At 30.4% G+C, this 20,318-nt stretch overlaps 1 protein-coding gene across 1 annotated transcript; it reads right to left on the reverse strand.

Moving 5' to 3' along the window:
- Nucleotides 1–16,251: 16,251 nt before the first annotated feature.
- LOC133819456 (uncharacterized) lies at nt 16,252–17,897 on the reverse strand. The gene is made up of 3 exons (XM_062252720.1): nt 17,666–17,897; nt 17,291–17,550; nt 16,252–16,830 (listed from the first exon to the last, which is right to left on the reverse strand). The coding sequence occupies exons 1-3, from the start codon at nt 17,822–17,824 to the stop codon at nt 16,437–16,439; spliced, it is 813 nt and encodes a 270-aa protein (XP_062108704.1). The 5' UTR covers nt 17,825–17,897; the 3' UTR covers nt 16,252–16,436.
- Nucleotides 17,898–20,318: the final 2,421 nt, after the last annotated feature.

Below are 20,318 nucleotides of genomic sequence, written 5' to 3' on the forward strand. Positions count from 1 at the left end.
AGTGAAGGTTGTGTCACAACAAGTTTGCGACGTGAGCGCTCATAACCTTTTCAGTTCCAAAAGTCAACCCAATAGGGAACTGTTATTCAATCTATAAGAAGGTATAGATTCCATGTTTGTTATGTAGGATCTTGGAAATTAAATCTAGATGCATGCTTCCTATTATTTTTCCAAACACATAATAGAAACATAGAATAACATGACATACATATGAATATTAGATTCGTAAATTAACATAAACACAATGATGTAGAAACTTACGAATATGCAGTGGAACTGGAACAACTCCATCCTTCAATCTCTCTTACCCTTGATTCCTTTATGTAGCAGAGTATTATCAAGAGATTGAACAAGATCAGCAACACAGTCTTCCTCACCAAGCCTTTGATCAACCTAAAACTAGTGTGGGTTGGTTCTCAACACATGAGATAGAGATCTTGAAGAGAAGAAGAAGATAGTGTGGCTAAGAAAGGATTAGAGTGTCTAGGTTTTCACTTACCCAAATCAACTGAGTCTGACTTGCTTCCTAATGAAAACCCTAGATATCATATTCCTTATATAGGCAACTTAATGGGATTTATTTAAATTTAAATTAATTAAAAATAATAAACAAAAATAAAAGCCTTGGGCTGCCATAAATGGACTTGGGCCCAATCTCTTTGTTTTGAATTTAAATCCCAACTGGGCCTAAATTCAAAACATTTTATGTATTTATTTATTTTTAATTAATTAATTAAATCCTTATTCAAATTAATTAATTATAATTTGAAACTTGATTTAATATTATTTATTTATATTGATACCAATTTATCAATATTAATAAATTTACCCAAAGATTCTCTTTTATTCTCTAAATCTCATATCTCTATAAATTTTCCAAAATTGACCTAGTCAACTTTAAAAAATCCTAATTGATAATTAAATCAATTAATTGAGACATTCTAGATGATTTACTCAAAGGTGATGCGGGGACCATGGATCCATGAAATCAAGCTCCAATAAGTTACCGTGAATTTATTTACGAATAATTTCACTACCTTATTAATTCCTCGTGACTCCACTATAGACTCGGAATTGAACTCTTGAATTCATAGAACGTATTTTCAAAACCACAAATACGTTATCCATTGCTATAACCATTACAATCAGTCAATCTTTTATCGATGACTTACTAACGAGCTGGGTGCAAATTACCGTTTTACCCCTCATCAGTATTTTATCCTTAACTCCCACTATGTTCCTTATAAATGATATTTCTGTGAACTTAATCACAGAAATGACATCTCAATCATTTAACCTTTTGAACAAAGCAATTAAGGAAATCATCTTTTCACTTCTCATACAGAAGTTATAGATTCGTATCTATGAATAATACTCCCACTCAATTACACTAATAAATCTCCAAGATGCAAGTATGGGCTAGACCGTAGGGTAAGCTGGTAACGAACAAGTCAAAAGATTTAAATAATATAATTAGCAGAATATTATCACTCAGAATTAAGATCGACTTAATATATGGTCAACGTTGTGACATTGATTAGATTTGATAAAAACGATACTTATTTATCAATCAATAATCAATATCGATCCTAGTCCAATGTAACTAAATACATCCGATCTTATCTACTTGGTCGATGCCTTGGACAAGACATCACACCCTGAATGTGTAAGTAGATCATATCGTAGATTGCCTAATCAGTGAAAATCCAATGCACTGATCTAATCTTAGGACTCCTTCTTTTGAACATATAATTACAACTATAATCCACTGTGACCTAGTCACTATAATTGTAACTATCCATATGTTCGGGATTTTATAAATGTTTGTATTATTTCAATAATCATGTAATAAAACAAGCAAGCAACACAGTTGTCAAACTAAATGATTTCTACTACTTTTATTGATAATATGAAATCGTGCTACATGTCCGACATGGTTTTATAAGGGCATAAAACCCAACATGTTAAACTATGTCCCCAACCCTACATATCATTGAGTCCCCAAAATAATTGTTCTTAGCTTGATGATTCAGACAAACCTTAACGCATGAATCAAATGATCAGATGACATATATAGGAGTTCATAGTAACCTCAGGATTAAGATCATCGTATATATGATCATTGTTTTATGTGTTTAATTAATACTATAAAACGGTGTTTAAACAAGTATTAACAAATCACACCTGGTCCAGTTCTATACATCACTATATATAAAATACCTTCACTAAAGTGTCATACTACACTAGTGACCCGGATCTAGGTCACTTGTATTCATAACACTAGCGAACTGTACTAGCAGTAATTAATTTAAATATTCCATAACATTATTTTACTGCGAATTGTTTTAAGTTTATTATCTTAATCTCGATCCTCTCATACCAATATGAGATTAAGACCACATAGATAAACTTTAAAATTTTATAATATTTACTTAATATTATCAACATAATATCAGACATAGTCTATATATATAATAATTCAATTATTTATTTCATTGAAAACATTTGTCAACTACAATTGCTTTAAGGGCACTATTCCCAACATATGGTTATTACTGCTAGGCATCCTAATTATGATTATGTGATCTAATGATTTACTCCTTATGAGCATGATTATGTTTTCTTGCTAAGCCTTGGCTCATGGGTGCTAAATGGTGCAGGTAAAGGAAAAGAAAATCTAGACCAACTATGAGTTGGAGAGCTTCAGGGGCAAGGTGTACATATGGGGCCTGCTCGACCGCCACGACCAAGGGTATCAGTTGGAACTAGGGTTGGACCCTGATTTTGCCGCTTAGGTCGAATTTTGTATTCATTTTGAGTTTGTAACAGTTTTACACTCTATTGGGATCCCATGTATTGCACTCAAACTCTTTTACTGAAATTGTTGACTTTTGACCGAAATTTTTAGTACCTAAACCAGTGGTTAGTTTCAATTACACGTTTTAAGTCCAAATGACTCGTTTAGCGAGTTAATCACTATTCTATTACACAGTATAACGGTCCTGGATTAGGAGGATGTTACAAGTTTGACCCATATGTTTTGTTCGAATACTCGATCAACCTCTGTATTTTGTTAAATGATATTTCATACCCTGTGTTTTGCAAAACAAATGAAAATGATATCATGACCCTGATTTTGATCAAATAAATTTTAATATGACCAAAATACCCCTAGATTTTATTTAATGTTGAATTTTAAATTATTTTTTAATAAAATTTAAATATTAAAAATAAAATAAAATAATGTAAATTTAAATATAAAAATATATTAATTAATTAAAACTTAAATATAATTTAAACAAAATTAAAGAAAAAAAATCAAAATTAAAGATTAAGTCTATAAAACCAAGATTTATTCCAAATCAAAACATCTTAGATCCAACTTAAATAAACAAAAAATTGAGTTTGTGTTATTTAGTTCATCCTTGTTGAACCTATATTTGAAAAAAAAATCATCAATATCACAAATCAACATCCAAAACCCAATGATGGAAGCATTTTATTTCTTCCATACCAAATTTCATATACAAATCTGCACATCAACAAAATTCCAACAAAATATAAACAATGCCATGAACAAACAAAACAAAAACATGAACGAAAAAAATCAAGAACAAATTGACCATCAAACAGTTAGGAATAGTGTCCTTAAAGCAATTGTAATTGACAAATGTTTTAAATGAAATAAATAATTGAATTAAATTATTATATATATGGACTATGTCAGATATTATGTTGATAATATTAAGTAAATATCAGAAAATTCCAAAGTTTATCTATGTGGTCTTAATCTCATATTGGTATGAGAGGATCGAGATTAAGATAATAAACTTAAAACAATTCGTAGTAAAATAAAGCTATGAAATCTTTAGATTAATTACTGCTCGCACAGTTCGCTAGTATTATGAATACAAGTGACCTAGATCCGGGTCACTAGTGTAGTATGACACTTTAGTGATGGTACTTTATATATAGTGATGTATAGAACTGGACCAGATGTGATTTGTTAATACTTGTTTAAACACTGTTTCATAGTATTAATCAAACACATCAAACGATGATCATATATACGATGATCTTAATCCTGAGCTTACTATGAAGTCCTATATATGTCATATGATCATTTGGATCATGCATTAAGGTTTGTCAAAATGATCAGGCTAAGAAAAATTGTTTTGGGGACTCAATGATATATATGGCTGGAGACATAGTTTAACAGACATGGAATCTATATCTTCTTATAGATTGAATAATGGTTCCCTATTAAGTTGACTTTTGGAACTGAAAATGTTATGAGCGCTCACGTCGCAAACTTGTTGTGACACAACCTTCACTAGTAAAATCAATGGTACTCTAGAAACAAAATATAGTTAAAAGGGTAAAACGTTAATTTTATTCCCTTTTAATTATGAACCATTAATAGATGATTAACATTGTGTGTAATTATTATATCAATGGACACTTTATTCTTTAATAAAGTACTCTGTAAATATATGTCTATAATTATCAAGAGTTCAATCTCATATATATAGTGGAGTAATCATGAGATTAATAAATATGATTATTTAATCAAAGAGATTTGATTAGTAATCTAATATTTATTGGAGCTTGATATTATAAGTCCATAGGTTCCCAGGGTGACTCTATCAACACCATATCAATGTAAGAGTTGATACAAGGGTAAAACTGTAATTTGGAAATTTGAGAATTTTTTTATTCTTCGGGTCAAGTATAAAATTATATGATAATTGAGATTGAATAATTAATTTGGAATTAGTTATTAAAATATGTTTATTAATTAAATATATAATTTCAATATATATAAATAAATAAATAAAATTTGAAATTAATTATTTTATTTGAGTGGGAGAAAATAAAATTGGTAAGTCAAAAATAGATATTTGATTTATTGAATTTTAAAAAATGATGATAATGATGATCATCAATTTGAATTTTGAATTTAAAATTTAAATTTTGAAATATGGTTGTGATCTTTTTTCTTAAAAAGATAATACCATATTTTGTGGAAGGATTGATTTTAGTTAAATAAATAAATAAAAGAAAAATGCAATATCCTTGAAAAGGGAATACTGCTATTCACGCATGACACAATCCAGGGACGTGTAGCAGTGTACAGATAATGTATCTGTGTTGTTTTTATTTTATTTATTTTAATTAATTAATAATTTGATATATACGAAAAGACTCAATGACACTTGATAGGCTTCAAGTGGTAAATATTTTTGTTCTTGAATATTTGTGTATATGTGTATATGATATATATATAAATATGTGTATATTTATATATATGTTGCATGATTAATAATATTGTTTATTAATGTTTCTGTCTGGATGTTTTTCTTGAACATATAATTAGTTTATATGAGAAATGGAAAATTTTATGTTATACACACTGGGTCCACCATGCCCATTTCGCCGCGCACTCTAATTGTTTTTCCAACACAAAATTGCATTCCAAACCCAACAAAATCGATAATACCCAGCCATTGAGCCCCTAACCACCAAACACGCTTAACGACCCTTTAGATTGCCCCAGTCACACTAGATCCTTCCTCCCGTAGTCAAGCGCTACCTCGACCCCTAAGCTCTAAATAAGTGTCAATTTCCTCCACTAAGCTGTCGCTCACCCAAGTCCAACCACTTAGAAGGAAGAAGAAGAAGATGATGAAGAGAAGGATATTTATGTGTGCCCTATGTCGCTGCCTCTACGAGTCCTTCCCCAACGAGTAAGACCCGGAATCCATCCATCTTCTGCGACGAGACCTAGCTCTAAACAACCCTAACTTATCTTCATTCTCGACCTAGATCTGGAAACCCGTTCTTGTGCTAGATATGGCTGCCCATCCTTGGCTCTCGGAGCTACGACAACCTACAAACTCAGAGTGACAAAGAGAGAGGAAGAAGATAAGACGAAAGGATGGGGTGTTAGGTTTGAATTAATGTTAATTAGTTTTATTTATTTTTAATTAAATTTGATCATGTGTTTAAATTCTGCATTTAATTTAGTTTTATATGATTTAATTTAATTTTATATCTTGATTTTATTTTTAAAATTAAAATAGTTATTTTAATTAAGTAATATATTTTTTATTTTATAATAAATTTAAATATTTTCATTTTAAAATCTATTTTTTTGTTATTTAATTAATCATTAATTAAAAAATATGAGGGCATTTTGGTTATATTGAAAAATAATTTGACCAAAATCGGGTTTAGGGTCTGTATTGATCTGTTTTGCGAAACACAGGGTTTGAAATGACATTTAACAAAACACAGGGTTTGAAATGATATTTAACAAAACACAGGAGTTGATAAAGTATTTGGGCAAAACATAGGGGCCAAACTAGTATTTTTCCTTAAGTATTTATTATGGGTCTTTATTATAAAAGTTTACTATTGTGCCTTTTAAATAAATTAATATATTGCAATTAAAGTAGTATAACATTTAATGTAATATAATATAATGGGAAAATCTTTGGTACAATAAATGTTTTGTGCTGTACCTACACCCTAACAGTTGTTATCCGAGCATGTATAGTTAGAATTTCAATTTTTTTAATGACAATGTATATTGTAGTTATTTGCAATATCCTGCAACATTTTGAGAAATTTTGAATAATGTACAATGTCGAAAATAAAAATTTTAAATGAAGTATTTTTTATTCCGGATTTTAGTAGAAATTTAATTTCAGTTTCCATGATGTAATTAGAAAAATTTGTTATGACTATCACAAGTTCTAATATATCTATTTCATTCAATGGATCACAATTGTGTATTGCATGTTTGGAAAACGGGCTTTATATTCTGCGACCTAACGAACTCCTCACTCTTAACAATGATTTATTCAAAGTAGCTAAACCTAGGATCAATAAACGTCAAAAGACCGATAACAATAATATGATGTATTTATGGCACTTGAGACTAGGTCATATTGGCTATGATAGGATTCAAATACTTACAAAGGACAGACCTTTGAGGGAACTCACCTTAGGTGAATTACCTGTCTGTGAATCTTGTCTAGAAGGCAAACTGACCAAGCGTCCATTCTCTGCAAAGGGTGATAGGGCCAAAGAACCACTTGGACTTGTGCATTCAGATGTTTGTGGACCTTTGAATGTACAAGCCAGGGTGGTTTTGAGTATTTTGTCACTTTCATTGACGATTACTCTAGATACTCATGTCTTTACCTAATGCATAAGAAATTAGAAACATTTTCAAAGTTTAAGAAATTCCTAGCAATGGCTCAGAACCAATTAGGTAAAATGTTAAAGATCTTGCGATCTGATAAGGGTGGAGAATATTTGGATGTGCAGTTCCAAGATCATTTAACTAAACTTGGGATTTTATCACAATTTACTGCCTCGGGTACTCCACAACAAAATGGTGTAGCGGAACACCGAAACAAAACTTTATTGGAAATGGTTAGATGCATGCTTAGTTACTCAACTCTACCAACTTCGTTCTAGGGACATGCAACTGAAACCATGAACGACATTCTCAATGTCGTGTCATCCAAATCAATCCCCAAAATATCTTTAGAACACTGGAATGGTCGTGAACCTAGTTTATGCCACTATAGAATCTGGGGGTGTCCCGCCCACGTCCTGAGGAAAAAGGAAGGAAAGCTAGAACCGCAAACTGAAGTTTGCATGTTTGTTGACTATCCTAAAGGTACTTAGGGTGGACTTTTCTATAGTCATTCAGAAAAGAAAGTGTTTACTTCTAGGAATGCTACTTTTCTGGAAAATGACTATGTCCAAAACTTCAAACCACGCAACAAAGTAGTTTTAAAGGAGATGGTTAAAGAATTGACTCCAAACAATGTTCAATCATCATCAACACGAGTTGATGATGAAATTCCCACTCTTCGTGTCCAACTGACGCAAGTCAATTTAAATGAAGAAAGTACTACTGTTCCTGAACAAATAGTCACAGAGCCTTGTCATACTGGGAGGTTTTCTAGGAACCCAGTTCTCTAGGGTTTGGATAGTGAAACCAATATGGTTGTTGGTGACACTAGTGATGATGATCCCTTGTCTTTCAAACAGACAATGGAAAACCCTGAAAAGGAACTATGGCTAGAAGCCATGAAACAGGAATGGCGTCCATGTACTCAAATTTCGTTTGGGATCTTGTGCAAGCACCTAGTGACTTTAGGGCCATTGGGTGCAAGTGGATCTATAAAAAGAAACGAGGTGTTGATGGAAATATTGAGACTGATAAAGCTTGATTAGTGGAAAAGGGTTATACCCAAAGAGAATGCGTGGACTATGAGGAAACTTTTAGTCCGGTAGCCATGTTCAAGTCCATTTGCATCATCCTATCCATTGCAGCATCTCTCGACTATGAGATCTGGCAAATGGACGTCAAGATAATTTTTCTTAATGGAAAACTTGACGAAGCCATTTATATGGACCAGCCAGAAAGATTTAAAGTAGTTGAACAAGAAAGAAAAGTTTGCAAGTTGAATAGGTCCATTTATGGATTTAAGCAAGCTTCTCGTTCCTAGAATCTTAGGTTTGATGAAATAATCAAAACCTATGGCTTTGAACAAAATATTGACGAGCCTTGTGTTTACCAACTGAAGGCAAATCAAATAGTGACATTCCTGGTTCTTTATGTAGATGATATCTTACTCATTGGAAACAATGTTAAGAAATTTTTAAATGTGAAGAATTAGTTGAGCACTGAATTACAGATGAAGGATTTGGGTGAAGCAAGTTATGTTCTAGGTATCCTAATCATTAGGGATAGAAAGAATAGAATCTTAGCTCTATCTCAAGCAACTTACATTGATAAAGTGCTTGAACGTTTCTCAATGATAAATTCCAAGAAAGGACGTTTACCGTCCCGCCATGGAATTCATCTTTCAAAGAAGCAGTCTCCCCAGACTCATGAAGAGGAAGATGCAATGAGAAAAGTTCCTTAATCATCTGTAGTTGGAAGTCTAATGTATGCTATGTTGTGTACTAGACCAAATATCTGCTATGTAGTGGGAGTAGTGAGCAGGTATCAGTCAAAACCAGGACCGAAACATTGGATAACAGTTAAGCATATCCTGAAGTATTTAAGGCGGACTAGGGATTATATGTTAGTCTACAAGGGTGGTGTTATGAACTCTGTAGGCTACACCGATTCAGATTTTTCAGGCTGATGTCGATGACATGAAGTCTACTTATGGAATGGTGTTTATTCTTGGGGTGGAGCTATGATATGGAGAAGCATAAAGAAGTCTGCAATCTCAGATTCCACCATGGAGGCTGAGTACATAGCTGCGTCAGAAGCACCTAAGGAAATAGTCTGGCTAAAGAAGTTCTATTCGGATCTTGGTGTTATTCCAAAAATGGATCAACCACTTGTGTTACTTTGTGACAATATAGGAGCGATAGCCAATTCGAAAGAACCTCGTAGTCACAAGAGGAGTAAGCATATAGAAAGGAAGTATCACATTATCTGAGAATATGTGGCCAGGGGAGATGTGAAGGCTATGAAAATTGCATCTGAAGACAATCTTGTAGATCCGTTTACAAAGACGCTACCATAAGCTACATTTGATAAGCATGTCAAGGAAATAGGATTAGTAGAATTAAGGCATTAGTTTCAATTAGTGCAAGTGGGAGTTTGTTGGGGTTTTATGCCCTAATTAAAACTCAATTTCTTTGTAATCTCATTTATTATCAATAAAAGAATAGAAATCATTTTTTTGATTTGGTCAATCACTTTGCTCATGTGTTTTATTTTCATGATTATTTGTTTAATATAAACTTCTATTAAATTCAGAGCATATAGCTAATTGTATTTACAGTAACGTAATCCCAGTGGAATATAAATATGATTATATGTTCAAATATAAGTTAGTCATAAGATTAGTCAGTGCATAGGATTTACACTGACATGCCAATCTATGATATGATTTGCTTACACATCGTAGTGTTATGTTCTTTCCAGAACATTAGCAAAGTAGATTAAATCGAATGTATTTGTTACATCGGACTAGACCGATATTGACAGTTGATAGGATAAGTAAACATACTGTTATTATCTATTCTAGTCATATCATATAGTTGACCATAGGTCAATTCAATCTCAATTCTAAGTGGTTAATATTCTAACTGATTGTATTATTTGAGTTCTTTGACTTGTTCATTACCAGCTTACCCTACGGACTAGCCCATACTTACATCTTGGGAACTCGGTAGTATAATTGAGCGGGAGTGTTAATCATAGATATGAACATCTATAGCTTCTGATGAAGAAGTGAAATAGTGGTTTCCTTTTAGTTTGGTTCTAGGTGCTAAATGACAGGGAACTCATTTCAGTAATTAATATTAGTTTATTGAAATATCATTTAGAAGGAACTAAGTGTTTTAAGGATAAAATATAATGATGGGTAAAAAGATATTTTAGTCTCATCTCATTGTAGACTGTCTATAGATGATTGAGTAACAATTATGGTTGTAACAATGGATAATTAATAACGTATCTATATTGCTTATAGAGTGTTCTATGAATTCAAGAGTGCAATTCCAAGTCTTTAGTGGAGTCACGAGGAATTAATAAGTTAGTAAATTTATTTGTTAGATTTATGATAACTTATTGGAGCTTGATTTCATAGGTCCATGGTCCCCACTGTACCTTGAATAAAATTATCTAGATAGTCTCAACTAATTGATTTAATTATCAATTAGAATTATCAAAGTTGACCATGTCAATTTTGGATAATTTCACAGGGTTATATAATTTAGAGAAGAAACGAGAAATTAGGGAAGATTTATTAATTAAGATAAATTGGTATCTAAATTAATAAATAAGTTTAAATCAAGGTTCACATTATAAATAATTAATTTGATAAAGAATTTAAATAATTATTTAATTAATTAAATCAATAGAAATAACATAGGCCTTGATTTTAAGTCCAACTGGCTTATAATCAAATGAGAAATTTCACGGGCCTAAAGCCCGTGATAATTTCAACCTAGGGCTGTTAATTGACTATTATTTTATTGATTTTATAATTAAATAAATGACCTAATTGAATCTATAAAAGGAATGCCAAGAGAGAGTTGAAAACACAAGTTCAGATTTCTGAAACACAAGTTTCTGATAGGTTTTAGATTCTCTCTAAACATAAGTCATTTTTTAAGCCTTATTGTTCTTTTCTCTTCTTCTCTTTGTATCTATCTCATGTGTTGAGAATTGCTCACTCTAGTCTAGATGATTCTAAGGATACTTTGGAAGGTTGTGAAGAAAATTGAAGATCAGTTCAGTTTCTTGGTAATACTCTACGACAGAATGGATACAAGGGTTAGAGAAACTGAAGAAGGGACTCTATTATTCCGCTGCGTATAATGTAAGTATTCTTATCATTATTTCTCTTTGAATTCAATTTTAGAAACATGTTCTAGGTTTTCTCATATGAACTTGTTTAATATTATATCTACATGAAAATAAATAAAGATCCTATATAAGTTTTTCTAACACTTACTTCTTCTTCTTCTTCACAAAGAGGCGAGTGGGTTTCAGATCTATAGGTTTCGGGATTGCTGAGCATTGGGGTTGCTCGGAGACAAGGCGTAGGTTTGGGTGGGGTTGCAGAGTTCCAGCGAGATTCTGGGTTTGGTTTGTTGGCATTGTTGGGTATGGGGTTGATTTTGATTTTTAAGGGAAATTTAATTTAGGTTTGTTTTTATTTCTAATTTAGGGTAATATGATTTTGTTCTTAATTTTTGTAAGTTGTGAAATTATTAGTTGATTATGATTTAAATCTATGAAATTGGGGTTTTGTTCTTGATGATAATGGTGGTTTTGTTTTTGATGACGGTGGTACCATAATTTATGAATTTATTTGTGCTTCTGATTTGGAGTGAGATTTGTGTTAGTGAGATGAGTAAGATTTGTGTTATATTTGTTTGAGTTTAGTAGAATAAATTTGGTTCAGTATGTGTTTTACTGGGTTTTTTTAATAGAGTTTTAGAGCTTGAATAGTGAGGAAGAAGAAAGAACAAATATTAGGGAAGGAGAAGGAAAAAAATAATTTATTTAGATTTTGTAATTTTTATTATTTAAATTTTATTTTTTTATTATTTTTAAAATACGATAATAAGATTTTTTTTAAATTACGAGGTGGACGAATGATAGCGTTACACGTGTCATCCTGTAAACCACATCAGCAGTTAATGGGTCTGGTGGTGACAGATGCAAGAAAAACATAATATTGGGTGGTTTTACCATTTTTTTTTTGGGTATTTAAGTGTATAAACTCGACAGCATTAGATATTTATGCTGTAAATATCCCTTTTCATTTCTCAAGTTTGGCCACTATTCTCCCTGAGTAATTCATAGTATTTGCATTTGATCCCCCAACCTAACAATGAATTGCCAATAAACCTTTACTTTATTCTCATTCTTTCAAAATGCAAGGTATTCAAGATATTTTTTGAATGCATTTTTCTATAACTTATCAATTTTATTATATTTTTAAGCGGTTTTAATGTTTTATTGTCTAAATTTTTAGGTTATCTCTTTTTTATGTTAATCACATTTTTTTAGTGGCTCATGATTGACTTAACACTCTCTTGGATGGAATATATCTCTTCATCTCTTTCTTTATAATGATATAGTCACACCTACAAAATAATATATATTTAATTAAAATAAGTTATTTAAAAATAATTTAGTGCAAGGAAAAATTAATTTAAAAATAATAATTAAAAGATGTAAGGATTGAAAAAAAATGTGGTAATAGTCATGTTCTAGGTCTTTTTCAGATACACTTCCACGTCAGCTATTCCTAACACGTGGCCACATATATGGCGCATCTCCCGAGGAGTCCTCAAAAATGTATTGCCATGTCGGCTGCGTCCGAGGAGTCATCTGAATTTGAGTAACTATTTACTCAAGAAAGGAGCTCGGAGCCCTCTGTGAGTCCTCGTGGTATAACTCCTCGAGAAACCACCGAGGCCAAGCTCGAGTCTCGCTAACGGTACTGTAGATTTTCCAGAGACTTGGGGACCACAGAAGATATGCCCCGCACTGACTTCATTTTTGGATTGGTCCCAGACACCTTTCCATTAGGATTTTGGGGACCACCTCCTTTTCCAGCTTTGAAGGCCGCCCAATCAATCCTATCACCCAATGACACGTGCTGGGCATTTATTATGTAACAGATTATTCCCACTTATGGGCAAATCAATGTAAACATTTTTTTTATAGTAATTATTCATTACCTAATTCCCTCATGCTGCCTATAAATAGGGCATGAAGAGGTCATTTGAAAAGATTTGAAACCTTACTTTTTGGACTCCCATTTACCTTGGAGCAAGACAATCCTCTGCCCAAGCTGTAAGACGCTAAAAAACTTGTGATTCCGACAAGCTTTCCTCATTACAAGTGACTCGTGGACTAGGTCTCGTTAATGGCTAAACCACGTAAAAAATCGTTTGCTTTCTCTTAATTTTTTTCTACAAGCTATCTTCTATTTTTTATAGTTCACAAAATTTGGGTCAACAAGTCACAATATAACTTTGTAAATGGACATAAATATCTATATAGTCTATTAAATAATGTACTCTTATCTCAAACATATTTGACAAAACAATAATGTACGTTTAGCTCCAAATTTAGAAAGAAAATGTATTCGAATTTTAAGTGATTTTTTTTAAAAAAAATTAAGAATTACAAATATTTTGAGAGTAATATGAAATGTATGTTTGTTTAATTTTATTTAAAAAATGATTAATTATTTTTATTAAGTTTTTATGCTTGTCATACTTTTTGTACACACAACACCTGTATATAATGTATTTATATTGTTTGTTGTTATTTAATATGAATATATTTATATAAGTTTGATTAAGTTATAAAAAAAACATGTTTTGTTTTTAAATATAAATGATGATTTTTTCAATAAAAATTAAGATTATGTATTATATTTTATTATAATAATGATATTGTATAACATTTGGATTTATACTAATATAATTATTAAATATCATTATAATAATAATATTTCATAGTATTTTATTTTATATTAATATAATTACTAAATAGTTATTATACAAAAATATTATAAAAATTAGGATTATATATTATTATTATAATATTAATATTTTATAACATTTGAATTTTTATAAATATAATTAATAAATATCTAGTATTATATTATATATTATTTTAATAATGATATTTTATAACATTTAAATTTATATTAATAAAATTATTAAATATCTTTATTAACTATTATTAAAATAATGATATTTTATAGTATTTGAATTTTTATTAATATAATTAATGAATATATTTTTTTAATTGGTTTTAAATGAATATTACGTTAAATATTTGTAATATTTTGTTATAGTAAACAAAAGAACTGTTAAAACCAAGAAAACTGTTAAATACAGAATATATATTTTTCTAAATATTTTAGAATTTTGGTGTAATAAATAATAATAAAAAAATTAATCATAAGGTACACCTTTTTATTTTATTGGTAGGGCACGACACTGTTGTAGGCACGTAAAAATATTATGACCCCAAATTTTTGTTAATTTTTATGATATTGTTCATTGTATTCATAGTATGTCTCATGTAAATATTTGAATATTTTACAGTGCCGAAATCAGGATTCAAATAGTTTGTTGCACGCACGCGCGCACACATTTTTTTTTTCTTTCTATATATCAATGTAAACCAAATTGTTTAAACCCTGATTTTGACACCGTAAATTATCTTAAATTTCCCAAAAATTTGTATAAGGCCTGCAATAACTACAACTAACAATGTCTTAAAAAAATTGGTGTCATAATTTACATGCCTAAAATAGGGTTGTGCCCTACCAATTGTTAAGATTGGTTAAAATACAAAGTTAAAGTGGTATTACACAACTTAGGTGTAAATCTATTGGTTAGATTTAATGACGGTGCCTATATTATAAAAGGAGTCTTTCAGAGTTTTGAAATGATTGGTCACACCTTCAACTCTATCTCTAACATTTATTTAGCCTCCAAGATCACAAGTTTTCTCTAAGAAATTCACAAAAAAAGTGTTTGTCTTTGTGAATTTCAAGACTTGTTTAATCTCAATTATTCTCTTTCCTAGTAGAGAAATCCATAAGCATCCATGAAGGGCTAGAAAATAAAATTTGGACAATGATACATCTCATGTATAAATCTTGGTTTTGATTCTCCATCTTCAAAATGATTCAAGCGGTTCTCCATCTAGGGTTTGAAGCTTTCAAGAGTCTCAATGAGTTTGTTCTACAACTAGGATTTGCATCTCTTTAATCTTTTATTGGATTTTGTAAGTAGAATTGTGTATAGATTATTATTATATTGGTGTAATTTTACTTCCTCCCAATAAAGATTTGGAGGGAGAAATTAAAAGTAATATGAGTTTTTAAACCCGTATTAAGTTCAAATTATTAAAATGACCCTAATATTTTTGTCAAAGTGCAAAAAGTTTAAAACAAATTAATTAGTATATAATTTTCAAAACTAGAGAAAGACTAAAATGGGCCAAAAAGAACGTTATTTAAATTGTGTTGATTTTAAAATTTAGTGAATTGTTTGCTGAGTAGTTCTTTTATTTACTTTTTGTTAAATCAATTATCCTTATTTTTACTTTATTTTAACACTAATTTACACAAGCTAAATCGAACAAATATGCTATAAAATTACAATGTATGACATCTCTCTCTCTCTCTCTCTCTCTCTCTCTCTCTCTCTCTCTCTCTCTCTTTCATTTTTGTGGCTTGAAAAGTCATGGCATGTTTGATTGATCCTGAAAGCTCCCCTAACTTGTACTATCTCCTTCAATTTGAGCCTTTCAATTTTGTTTAATATTATCACCTATAGGTCCACATAGTACTCCCACCACAACGAAATCAATTATCTTAGTATATTTATTGACACTGTTTTCTTTTACACGCCCTATTTATTTATATATTGCTAAGTACATATTTCTCATCAGCACACATTTTCATTGATCATTAGTGTTTATTTCTTGTCTCACTCTTTAAAAAAAAACTAAATATTGGTTCTTTTAAAAGGTGTAAGTCGTAGACTTTAAACACTTCCCTCTTTTATGTTTATGCAATTATGGTTGTCATATAACCATCCATTGAAATGGACCCCAAGGTGGAACCAAAAATGGTTTAATTTGTCCCTTCACAAAGTAGTTTCATACATCAATCCATATCAAATGTGAAAGAATCAAATTTTGTAGAAAAGGAATTGTGTGAATCAACAGTTTGGTTATTTACCTTTCTTTATTAAAGAAAATAAACTTGGGGGGGTTTGAAAAAGTCACAGTTAAAACCAAATACTTGTGAACAGAATTCAAACAAGAACAAGAGCCTGTTGGAGTGACATAAAAATTATGTACAGAAATATGTACTTCTGATTCTCTTGTGATTTTTTTACACTAAATTTGGATCCTTACTATAAGACAATGGAAAAACAAAAGCACTAGTGTGCTCAATGGGGTCATCTCTGAATATGGGATTCTCTCTGTCAATGGCAGTCATAGGATGAATAGTTGGTGACCTTGGTGGGGATGCATAGAGTGCAGAGGTCTCAAGAATCCGTAATCTCATATTTTCATTTTCTTGGGCTATCTTTTGTGCCTTCAAAGCCGTCAAGTACAATCCAGCAGCAAGGAAAACTGATGTCAAGGCAAGAACTCCAGCTGCAGAGAATAATCCTTCTCTGATCACAAGGCAACTGGCTCTTGGTTTTGACCAATTCTTCAAATGCCCAGATTCAATGCTCAATCCAATCAGCAACAGGATTTCCCCCACAGCAAAACAAATCCTGAAAATGGGTTTTTGTTTTTACCATCTGGGTAAGTTTTTGTGGTCATAATGAAATTATGTTCCAAAACTGTTTGATGTAATGACTGGTAGAAAATTGAATACTTTTCTAGGTGTAATTACTTTAGAGGAAGAAAAAAAAACTTTACTTATTAAGTTGTGACAAAGAAGACTCTCCTATTCTGTTCTGGGGCTTTAAAGTTTGATAATCATGGATTGAGTGTCACAACTGTTTGATTGAAAAAAGAAGAGGGCTTTCAAGTTATGACAATGAAAAATCCTATTCTGGGTAGGTTAAATAATCATGAATTATTTGATATAATTAAGTTTCACATTTATTTGATATTATTATTATTCATACAAGGAGTTGGCTTATTGGTAAATTTAAAGGTCATGATACACTAATAAGATTCAAAACTGTTTTGACTTTATGACTGAAAGAGAAAGGAAGTGGCTTTTACCATGTTGTGACAAAGAAGAACCCGGCTTGGCATGTCAAATTCTTTGCAGTGCCAAAATCTGGGTCGAATGTGGCCACAGCAGAAGGTGGAAGCTTACTGACTGCAATCAACATGAATATGTGCTCAATCGTCATGGCAAGAGCTAATCCCACAAAAGCAACGGCAGCGCAAAGCAGAGGCGTTCTCCCACTTCCACTATATACACATTCATAGTTATTGCCTTCTGAACCTTTGTCTCTACCAGTGTCTATCCATGTCATCTGCAAAAGAACATAACAAAGATTCAGAATTTTCATTATCTTTTCCATAAAGAAAAGAAGAAGAAGAAGAAGGATTTTATGTGTTTTCTCCAAAAGAATAGTACTAGTACTACACCTCTGAACGAGTGGCCTCTGAAATTAGACAGAGAATGAAGCATAGTAAACCACATAGAATGGTCAAAATTATGAGGACGACACCAACTTTGCTCCCCAAATAGGTGCTTCCATGGCTTGGAGCAAGATCTGCATGTGTTACGGCCTTTGTTTTTGGCATTGTTGTGTTCAAATAGGCTCATGCAGACTAAGAGGAAGAAACTATACATATACATATAATATAAATATTTTCATACATATTTAACTGAAAGAGAGAAAGAGGGAAGTATAGAATCGCTTGGAGCAAAGGTTGCTTAATAGAAAAGGATTCTTCGTTTATAGCATAAGATGTTTTGTTTAAGTTGTTCACATAAGGATAAATGGTTGGTTCACAAAACTTTGATAGAAAGGTATTCTGCTACAAAAAGATAAAGTCACATTTACTCTTATTTTCATTTTTATGTTATTCTAAAGTTATATAGTTAAATAATACACACACACATATATATAGATTGTATATGTTTATTGAAGATGTGTACACATTAGACTTTTCCTTTGTCTTCCTTTTATATAAGCAAATATACTTTGGCTTTATATTGAATTCTTTTTAAGCACATGACTTAAAACTTGTGATTTTGTAGTGTTCTAAATATTTCTGATAAACCATATCCAAGAGTCATTGGTGTTTTTGGTTGTTAGTTACATAAATTTTTAGTTATTTTTTATTTTTGTAAAGATTTAGCAGGGGTTTGAAATTAGAATTTTGATTTTTATCAAACTAATTAACTAAATAAAGAGTTTGGTTTGTTTGCTTTGGTTGTTTTGTTTTTTTTTTTATTTTAAAAAATATTTCGAAAATTCTAAATTAATATAATTTTAATTTGGAATGAATGGTATTAGTTTTGAATTTATGTTAACTTTCTTTAATTTCATTTGGAGAATTTCCAAAATATTATTAGATATCATGTTGTATCACTATTTCAGATTGTGACTGGACAAAAAAAATTATATTCTAATACTACCTAGAAATTAAATATATATATTTATATAATGAAGGATAATTCCAGACCGACACTAATTATTCCTAAAAAGCTTTAATTATTATTTTTTGAAAAAATAAAAATAATAGGAGCCTCCAAATGTTGAAAAATAATTTAAAGACATTCCTAAAATCTCCAAAGTTTGAAAAGCTCATTTTAATTTTATGGTTTGGAGGTAGAAAATGTAGAGAGCAAAGGCTTACAGTGAAACCAGTAAAGAACAAAAGAGACCATTTGAAGAATAACGAATATGGGATGTCGGTTTGTTAAGTTGCTACTTAAAGATTTTATTTTTTATTTTTTTATGTCAACCTTTTGTAAATATATATTATTATAATTTTAAGTTCTTATATAGATGATAATTTAATGATAATAGAAATCAGCCAGGTTATAGGCAGCAGGGTCTCAATTTTTATTCTTCTTTTCACAATTTTCTTATAATTTAGTCCTCTGAATATATTTTTTAAAAAATCTCTCTAGATTCAAAAGCATATTGTCCTGCTATGCTTTTGTCCATGACATTCTTTTATTATTAATGAGATATAATACTCATTTTCAAGATAGTTTGTATCATGAGTTACATAAGTCCAAAAATTTGACTGAGTTTTTATTTCTGTTTTTAGCTTTTCAGGAAACTCTTATTGAGAAAGTTGCTAAAGTTGACTTCTGTTAAAAGAGTTTTTTAAAAATAAAAGCTGAAACTCAGTGGATACCCAACCAGCAACCAAAGTGCTTTTGGAGCTTCAGAAGTCCAAAAACAACTTTTAAACGTCCAGCCATTCAGGACCATAGTTTGTAATAGTCTTTCAAGTAAGTTATCCAATTTAGTTTATTTTTAAAATTATAATGGCTATAATTTTTATTATTTTATGAATTTGTTTGGTTAGACTTCTATTTTGACTTTTGACTAGAAGAAAAAGAGAAGTAACAAATTAATAACTTTTAGGAAAAACTTTTAAGTGTGTTTGGCTGAACTCTTAAAAAAATTCACCTTAATATATTATGACAATTATACCTTTAATATAAATAAATTAGATAAATATTTGTGAAGTTTTGATTATTTTTATAAAATTTTATTGTCTTTCACTTATAAAATATTTTTAATTTGCATCTAAAATAATAAAAAAACATAAATCTTTGTAGTTTTATAAAAATGTAACTCTTAATTCTTTAGGAAAATTATTAATTTTGAAATCTTTATATATGTGTGTTTTTTTATGTGTATAATAATAATAATAAAAGATTATTTCTTGTGGATTTTTGAAAAGAGGGAAAAGAAATAAAAAGTAGAAAAAGCGATAAAATTTGAGTTTCAAGGTACATAGAAGGTTAAAAATATAATAAACTTTTCTTTTATTGAACATTGAACTAGCTCTATTGTCTTTTACCAAAAGCTATTTAAAAAAACGCTTATACATCCAAACAACTTTTGAATGTTGAAAATCACAAAAAATGCTTTTTAAGCGGTACCAACCAACGCCTACTTTTGTTAATGTAAATAGTCTTGTCTATGTACTAACACTTTAAGTGCCCATCTTAATTTTGTTTTTTATAATTTTATTTATATTTTAGTGGTTTATTTTGAATTTTATGTTAATATATTCTCTTTTTATATCTCCCAACACATAATGTTGT

Source organism: Humulus lupulus, chromosome 2 (genome assembly GCF_963169125.1).
Source record: "Humulus lupulus chromosome 2, drHumLupu1.1, whole genome shotgun sequence".
Taxonomy (NCBI): domain Eukaryota; kingdom Viridiplantae; phylum Streptophyta; class Magnoliopsida; order Rosales; family Cannabaceae; genus Humulus; species Humulus lupulus.